Raw genomic sequence first — 9777 nt, forward strand, 5'->3', positions numbered from 1 at the left:
AAGCTAGTTCTTTGATAAGTCAGATGGGCTTTGATTTATTGATTGATGTTTTTTGAGTGTTCTTTTTTCTTTTCCCTGAGAAGATGAATTTAGTTGTCAATTTTTTAAAAATGAAGACCACCTAATTGATTATCTTTCCTTATTTTATAGAAAACTATCACTAGATTTTATTTTATTTTTTGGTTCTTTTTTAATCCTGGGCAAAACTCAAAAAAGAATATTAGTGATGTATATGAGATACACATGCAATTGTAGTTCTGTAGTGGGCGTTCTACCATTTTGATATTAGTAGGGGTTAGGAGAATGTAGTTAAGATTTAAGAATATTAGTGATCTCTTAATTCTTGTTTTGCACTAGATCATGTATGTGAAAATATGCTAATTCTTTATTTCAATTTTCAATAAATCATGTAACTTTTCAAGATCAATATGCTAACCGGGTGTATTGGCTCGTGAACATTTTAAAGTCAATCTAAAGAAAATTGTATTATTTATATTCTTATCTAAACGTTTTTTATATTGAAAATCCAATGGCAATATGCATGGCAATAATTTATATAATTAAAAAAAAAATTGAATAAAATGTAAAAAATAGGAGGAAGCAGGTTAACCCATGCTTTGCCTAAGTTTTTTCGGCTAAACCGTTGGGTTGGGACTTGGGACCATTCAGCCCAATTGTTGATTTATCACAGTATGAATTGTTATTTTCTCTTTTCATTTATGTCGTCCTTTTTTTTCATTCCCTTTTCATGTAAGATCTTATTCACACTTCACAATCACAAGTCTGCTTCACATAGTTACAGTCACATGGGTGATGAGAGAAATCTGAGTTGCAGGCCCAGCTCTGAAAACCCAATCAGTTCTTCTGTTTCATGGTCACATGGGCAGCAGCAGAACAAGCACGATCACAATGACTTGGTTGGGTGAGAGACTTAAATTTAGTTCAGAGGCTTTTGTGGGCCTGTGATTTTCAAGGCTACTATATTTGAGATCTTTCAGGCCCAACCCAAAGGTGAGGTAGAACTTTTAGAAGCTGTGATCATTAGGGATAAGGACGCAAGGTGTAGGACATTCATGCCACACCTTCAATCTCTGCAAATCCTGGAACCACCACTTCTGCCGCATGTGCTACAACATTGTCTTGCTTATAAATGTGAGAGAAGGAAAAACTCTGTAGAGAATTAACAAAGGACATAGTGCTTATACTAAATGACCAAAAGCAGAATCAACCATATCATCTTTTTGGAGGGAGTTTAGGATAATCTTTGAGTACCCCATGAAAGTGGAGTTTCCAAGGCCGACTTCATAGACAAATTGCACCACTCGCGTAACTGCTAATGATTTGATGATAACCACAAAAGAAGGTTCAAGATTTTTTCGGATAAAGACGCCATAACCTCATCATGGGAATTGTGAAAGTTATTTGATATATGATAGAGTTAATAAAAATATTGAAACTTTGCTTTCTTTAAATGCATTTCATTATTTCAACAAGACCCAATTTGAGTGTTACTGTTTTTATATTAAATTTCTAGACTAATTTGATAGTTTTTCAAAAATCGGCAGCCTCCAAGAAATATGGTTTTTTTTTTCGTTTTCATATAAAAATTGTAGCTTGACATTTTAATTGATGAGGAGTTGGTTTCATTGTTGATACAAAGATTCAATTATATCTAATGGTGGCATGTGCGTCAAGTTGCTAAAATGAGAGAAGGTAGTTCCCTATTACCTTATATAAACAGATAAGATAATACCTGACATTAGGGAGTTTGTCATGTACTAGGAGGTGTAGCAAGGAATGTTGCTGGATGCATATGGGCCTTGATATGGCAGATGAGACGAGGTTTTGCTTGGTTAGTTTCGCTCATAAAGGGTTTTGAGCTTTGCTGGAATGAAATGATTCCATGTTGTTTTCTATGGTATTTATAGGCACCCAAATGGTAGTAGGAAATAGGAATTAACACAAGATAACTAATGTTGGCTAACATTGCCATTTCTTGTAATACCACAGGTTCTCATGATTTTTTGGATTTGGACTATGACAGATATAGTTAAGAAATAAATAAAGAAACATACAACTATGACAGACATAATGTTCAAAGCAGTTTTTAATGTGAATTTCTTCTGTGCAGATGATACAAGGTCAGTATAATCAGTTGCTATAGTTGTTTTCAGTCTATCAAAGTTGTAAACCATCAAAAGCTACTAAGGAGCTTGCTCATCCTTTTTTCTTTACTCTTTTTTTTTTATTTTTTTTATTTTTTATTTTATTTTATTTTATTTTTTTTATCACATAAATTCTTCTAGTTTTCTACTTCGTGTATAAGCTCATTCCCATATGTGACCCAGCTCTGTATTGAATCCAAAATCTAAGCAATTCTATCATACAGTCACTCAACATGGCAACACCATAACTCACCAGCACTTCAAATAAATTATAATTTGTATTAATAGATAAATATGCACATTTATAAATATATCACAATTCAACTGGTCTACATCAAATCTCATTAAAAAAAAAAAAAAAAAACAAGAAATATTGTAGACAAATTTGTTCAAGAAAAAAAGAGAGGACAAACCTTAGAAGTTACATGATTTCTCTAAATAAAATACTCCACTTCTGGGCTAACTTGCATCCTAAAATTTGATTGAATGAGTTTACCTTCACATAGATGCCAATTAGGAAAGTTACTGTTAGTAATATTTTTAGTTCTATCAAATAGAGTATTCACATCCTAGTTTCCTACTCTTTGTATCATCTTTTAGACAAATGATTAATTATACAAATTAAAAACTTCATCTAATTAAAACATCCTCTCTCTTTCTCTCTCTCTCTCTAAAAACACAATTAATTAGGGATATTTACTCCTTCCCATCTCAAATCTTCACTCTCCTCTTCAAATATGCACAAAATATCCTTCTGTATTTCTTAAGGATGAATAGTGATTTAAAAAGAGATTTATAGACATAATAATTATTAGACCCAGGGGTAGTTGTGGGATGTAGGGGTCTTGAAAATCTTGGAATGCCTCTGGGTGAGTCCTGTAGTTTGGAGAGGAGGATTCCATCACTGTGTCATCTTCATCGTCTGAAATTTGTCATGCAGCTTCAAGCAGTTGCTTCTTGAGCTGTCTTCTGTCTGAAACAGAGGCAAACTGGCACTGAACTTGACTTTTTTCTAGAAAGAAATTAGAACTTTTGGTTTGGGAGGAAGAGGCCTTTTTCTGTAATTCTTGGCAAATATGATCAAACTTCTTGTCTTTTTTGTTGACTACTTCCACTTTTTCCACTTTTACTTTTACTACACTATTACAATTTGCTTTTTCTTTTAAATTACCATTATTATTGTTTTTCCTACATTTGTTGACTTTTCCTATCTCATCCTTTGTATCAAATTTCCTACGTAGAGATTCTTTAAAAGCACTATTTTCTTTTAGCATGTCTTTTCTTATAACTTTCCTTACATCTTCTTTTGTCTTTAACTTTCTACATAATTTTTCACTATCCTGTCTTTCAAACATTTCTTTCATCTCTTTTACCATTCCTTTTTTTTTTTTTTATTATTTCTTTATCTTTAATATTATTAATATTTTGTCTTTTCTTTTCTTCATGCATAATTCCTATAAGACTAGTTTCTCTCTTTAGTTCGTCCTCTTCTAGTTTTCTACTTCGTGTATAAGCTCATTCCCATATGTGACCCAGCTCTGTATTGAATCCAAAATCTAAGCAATTCTATCATACAGTCACTCAACATGGCAACACCATAACTCACCAGCACTTGAAATAAATTATAATTTGTATTAATAGATAATAAATATGCACATTTATAAATATATCACAATTCAACTAGTCTACATCAAATCTCATTAAAAAGAAAAACAAGAAATATTGTAGACAAATTTGTTCAAGAAAAAAAAAGAGGACAAACCTTAGAAGTTACATGATTTCTCTAAATAAAATATTCCACTTCTGGGCTAACTTGCATCCTAAAATTTGATTGAATGAGTTTACCTTCACATAGATGCCAATTAGGAAAGTTACTGATAGTAATATTTTTAGTTCTACCAAATAGAGTATTCACATCCTAGTTTCCTACTCTTTGTATCATCTTTTAGACAAATTATTAATTTATACAAATTAAAAACTTCATCTAATTAAAACATTCTCTCTCTCTCTCTCTCTCTCTCTCTCTAAAAACACAATTAATTAGGGATATTTACTCCTTTCCATCTCAAATCTTCACTCTCCTCTTCAAATATGCACAAAATATCCGTCTGTATTTCTTAAGGATGAATAGTGATTTAAAAAGAGATTTATAGACATAATAATTATTAGACCCAGGGGTAGTTGTGGGATGTAGATAGACGCTATAATGTGTATAGTAGAAATTCTTGACCACCAATTGTTAAAACCATAGGTTTCCTCTTCAAGTTTAAGATGGGTATAGAAGTTACAATATTCCACTACGTGGATAAATTTAACAGTCTTTAGAATGGTAAATATCGGATGAAAAAATTGGGATCTTGAATACAAGAGGCATGAGTGAAGATTTCCAAAAAAAAAAAATAAAAAAAAAAATGAAAGGAATCATTAGAATATATAGTATAATAGTGGTGGTGGCTCTGTTAAGGGTAGTATCTCATGATTAGCAACGTCACCATCCTTCTCAAGTGAAAAACATCAAACTCAATGCCTTGGGGCTACGGTTAGCAAGAATACACTCAAAGGGCACATGTCCTTGGATTTGGCCATTATGATTAATTATTCGGAAAAATTCCTACACAGCCTAGTAGGTCTCCTACAAAATCACCATGATGCACATGATGACAGACAATCACCCGCACAAGAGCTAGGAACATCCTTCCCACATGTTTCTCAAAAAAAAAAAAAAAACATCCTTCCCACATGAAGGCTAAATCCTAATAGGCCATATGGTGTAGCTTCCCATAAATTGGAATTGGAATGGTCCATTGTTAGAAACTGGAAGAAATTCTGAAAAGATAATAATTTTTATATAAGAATGGAAAGAAGACTAATAATAAATGAATAAATAAATACATTTACTATAACAAAATGTATTTTCGGCAACAAAATTTTTTTCACTAAAAATCCAATTTTTCGTCGCTGATGACTTTTGGCAACGAAATTTGTTTCATCACTAATACCCCGTCGCTGAAAGTATTGGGGATGAAAAATTTTATCACCAAAAGATCCGATTAGTTTAAAAAAAAAAAATTGCGACAAAAATATTTCATTGCTAAATGTTTTCCTCGCTAAATACACTATTCAGCAATGAAACCATTTCGTCGCTAATTAGTGACGAAAATTTTCATCGCCAAAACAAACTTTTTTTAAATTTTTTTTATTCCTTCCATATTTGGTGATGAAATATTTCGTCGCCAAAACTTTTATTTTTTGGTGCTATATTTGGTGAAGGGTAACAATGAAGGGTAAATCTGTAGGCATCTCCATATTTGGGCAAAGGGGGCAAGGACAAGGGCAATGGTAAGGTTAGGGTTGAGTGTTTTGCTAAAGCGGCGACACCTTTTGGTTAGGATTGATTGTTGAGAATTGTAGCGGCTATAATTAGTGATTACTATCCTTATGTATATATACTGATACCCACAACTTAGCTAAAGAGATAACCACGGCAACATATTATTGAACAATCCCTAAAAAAATAGCCCTCAAAATAGTGAAACACCAATAGCCCTTAAAAAAAATAGCCACCAATAAATGATTAGATAATTCATTCCTAAAGAATAACAATAAATAATTATTTCATAATAACAATAATTCATTTATTAGTTTTCTTTTGAATGAATAAATGATATGTAATAATAATAATAATAATAAAATTCATTTCTTAGTTTTTAGATGAATGTTAAGTTTTTTTTTTTTTTTTTTTGATAGAAGATGGATATTAAGTTAATGTCTATTTTTTTTTCTATATTAACTAGTAGATTATATTAAATATATTAACTTAAATTTTTTTAGAGAGTCTTCAATATGATCATATTACAAAGATTATTTTATCTTTTTCAAAAACAATTTTATCTATTGGTAATGGTCCATCCAAATGCTATGAGAAACAAAATAAATGTAGTTCACTTAAAAAAAAATTACTTTGCTATGTTCAATGGAGCAGAAAATTTGAACTCATTCTAAGGCCTATCCAATTGTTGTACCGATGAATTAGGATTAATAGAGATTTGCTAATTTGAAAGGGTAAATTACAATAACAGCACCTGTGCTTTGCCACAAAAATAATATCCCTTATAATTTGGATTTGTACTATCACAGATATAGTTAAGAAATAAATAAACATACAACCATGACATACATAATGTTCAAAGCAGTTTTTAATGTGAATTTCTTCTGTGCAAATGATACATTGTTAGTATAATCAGTTGCCATGGTTGTTTTCAGTCGTCAAAGTTGTAAACCATCAAAGCATATGGAATCTGAAGTTACAAGCCAAATTGGTCAAGTATAATGGATCTAATAGAAATTGCAACTTGAATACCAAGGCAGTTTTAATTTTCTCTTCTGACTTGCTATATTTCTTGTTAATGTCTCTAAATTGGTCCTTGATTTTCACCCATCATCCTGAGTTTGAATTCCTACTAGAAGTCCTCCTTGATACTTTGAGTCATGTATCAAGGTTTATTTCCTAAGGCTAAATTCAAAGTCCCTATCCGGCTAAGATTTCATGACCAAAAAAAAAAAGGCCCTTGATTTTTTATTGATAGTCATGGAAGATGTATGATATTACAAAAACATTCTTGAACAAAAGTAAACCTTATCACTCATAGATTATGTAAACATTTTGCGTACATGCAGGGACGGACCCACTAAGGGGCTGAGGGTGGCCATGCCCCACCCCCCCTCCAAATATTTTTGAAAAATTTAAATAGAATATAGGATGAACAAAAAAAATCCCAAATTCACCAATATCATAATTCAATAATTCATAACCAAAAAAATCTCATAGAAAAAAAAAAAAAAAAAAAAATTCCCTTACGGGGTTACAACAATTTATATGACTTTTTTTTAATTGATTTATAAACTATGAGAAAGTGAATTATAATATTTATATTTTTTTCAAAAGATAAAATGCCAAAATTCTTTTAGAAGCCAATATTGATGACGTAGCATTGCTAACTCTTAATATTGATATCTCAATTTTTTTTAAATCCTCAAACAAAGTTTTGAAAAATTTCATTAGTGTGATTTCCAGTTGCATCCAAAAGTATGAGATTATTATATTAGAGAGTTGGTCAACATGATAAAATCAATATGTTAATTCCAATTACCCAAAATCTGGAGATCTGAAGTCTTCTATCAAGTATCGAAAAAGGTTAGAATATCATGTTATAACTTTCAACTTTTTTGGTTCATATTATATCCTTTTTCACTTAAATATTTAGGTAATAAAGTGCAATTTTTTATCTACCATGATTTTTTTTTTTTAATAAACCATGTGACATGAAATTTTTTTGGTTCATGCTTTGGTCCCCCCTAGGTTCAAATCCTGGTTCCGTCCTTGTGTACATTGGGGAAGCGCTCCAAGCCTTTTAAGGAACTAGTAATAGTATTGTGCATTACATATCACTTGTAGTGATTTTTTAATCAATTTTTTTTTTTTTTTTACATGTTACTTGTAGTGACTTTTCCTTAGACGTAGTTCCTACATCTATGGAAAAGTCAAGTAACTTATAGAAAAGCTATCGAGGAGCTTGGTCATCCTTTTTTCTTTACCTTCCTTTTTCATATAAATTCTTCTAGTTTTTTTTACTATGTGTATAAACTCCTTCATATATGTGACCCAGCTCCATATTGAAATCAAAATCCAAGCAATTTCATTATATGGTCTCTCATCATGGTAATTTTTATTTTATTTTTAAATATCCACCAATAAATGATTAGATAATTCATTCCTAAAGAATAGCAATAAATAATTATTTCATAATAATAATTGTAGGGGTAAGGGCTAAAGATCATATATTGGGCTTTGGGCTTCACCCGGGACAATTAACAAGTCTGAGGAGAGGTAAATGGTTGTTAAGAGATCCCTAGTTAAAGTCTCATAAGCAGGGAATAAATGGAAAATGATTCGAGGAGGAATACCTTCTCGGATGTGATGAATGTAGCTCAAATGTGTACTTTAGCAATTAGAGGGCCCCTCCAAAAGGCTCTAGTGATAGAAATGCCTCATAAATATACGGGGAAGAAGGAAACACAAAATATCTAAAGAAAAGTTGCTACCATCGCATTAAATGCATTGCAGCTACTTTTCTGACCACATTTATGTGGAGAAGACTTTTGAATAGTGCTGCCTTAGCTACCACAACTCACAGAAGGTTGAAAGGGGGTGTTTGATGGGACGAGTACTTAAGTAGGGATTCAGATGATCAACAAGTGTAGGATCAAGATAGCCCAAAAGGGGCTATATAATGTGAGAGATCCTCCATGAGATAGGGATTGAAAAGGAGAGAGAAAAGATAGTATAGCAATCTAAACCATTTTGATATTCTAGAGTGATCATTATATACAGATTTAACCTCTTCTGACTGAAAGTTTATTAATATTAGCATCCTTTATTTGTGTTTGATTGCCATGCAATTCAATACTAGCTGTTGTCCAACTCATTAGGACCTAGTTCTTTGACCCATTCTCTACAAATTCATTGTATTGAGCTCATTGGACCAAGACTCCATACATTTTGGGCTTGGACCTCAAATTGTGACCCTACAATTGGCGCCGTCTGTGGGAAGAACTTGTGCCTCAGCGAGTGCAACGATTAAACATGGTCAGATCAGGTCCACACTAAGCAGGTCCACACCAAACAGAGTAAGCAGGTTCTCAACGGCAAGACAACTTTCTTAAACTTGAACGGGAAAGAGATCGGGACAAACATCGAGAGGGTAGTGTACATACTACCCATACAAGAAAAAACCATTCTAGGGTGAGAAGTCACATATCCCAAAAGTAGGATGATAACAAAGCCCTACAGCAAGAGATTGATGACTTAAAGTAGAAACTACGTTGTGCACAACAGAAGCATTCCCCTTCTAGTTCAGATACTAGTGATGAAGGGGACGACAATTATAGGCAAAGGTCAAGAACTCCACCAAGTGAGATTTTTTCTTATGAGGAAGAGTACCACCATAAATGCAGATACAAAAGTTCGTCCCGTAAAGGCCTAGTGAACGATGCCATGAGCAAGGCCTTGGATCGAATTTCTAAGTCACCCTTCACACGCAAGATAGAAGGGGCTAAGCTCCCTCGGCAATTCCATCAACCTACTTTCACTATGTATAACAGTCGAACGGACCTCGTAGAGCATGTAAGCCAGTTTAACCAGAGGATGGCTGTCCATTCCAAAGACGAGGTTTTGATGTGCAAAGTATTTCCACCCAACTTGGGACCAGTGGTGATGAGATGGTTTGATGGCCTCAGGCCAAATTCCATAGGTTCCTTTAAGCAGGCTGACCCAGGCCTTTAGCTCTCGCTTCATCACAAGTAGCAGGGTTCCTCGGCCCTTGGATTTTCTATTGTCTTTGTCCATGCGAGAAGGGGAGACCTTGAAAGCCTACTCAGACAGGTATTGGGAGATGTACAATGATATAGACGGTAACTATGACGACGTCGCCATCGGCACCTTCAAGAGTGGCCTCCCAACTGAGCATGGTTTAAGAAAATCTCTAACAGGAAAGCCTGTCACCAGCCTGCACCAACTCATGGACTGAATCGACAAGTATAAAGGGTTGAAGAA

General features: G+C 33.2%; 1 protein-coding gene across 1 annotated transcript; it reads left to right on the forward strand.

Moving 5' to 3' along the window:
* The first annotated feature begins 9219 nt into the window (after positions 1-9219).
* Positions 9220-9751, forward strand: LOC126705220 (uncharacterized). Its single transcript, XM_050404129.1, has 2 exons — positions 9220-9393; positions 9476-9751. Exons 1-2 carry the CDS (start codon positions 9220-9222, stop codon positions 9749-9751), a joined length of 450 nt encoding a protein of 149 aa, XP_050260086.1.
* Positions 9752-9777: the final 26 nt, after the last annotated feature.

The sequence above is a fragment of the Quercus robur genome, chromosome 11 (genome assembly GCF_932294415.1).
Source record: "Quercus robur chromosome 11, dhQueRobu3.1, whole genome shotgun sequence".
NCBI lineage: Eukaryota > Viridiplantae > Streptophyta > Magnoliopsida > Fagales > Fagaceae > Quercus > Quercus robur.

Excerpts from the sequence above, each read along its gene's own strand:
- LOC126705220 (XM_050404129.1), top strand. The coding sequence starts at position 9,220 with ATGAGCAAGGCCTTGGATCGAATTTCTAAGTCACCCTTCACACGCAAG. Across the intron at positions 9,394-9,475 it reads CTGTCCATTCCAAAGACGAG|GTTCCTTTAAGCAGGCTGAC; the intron begins GTTTTGATGTGC and ends CAAATTCCATAG.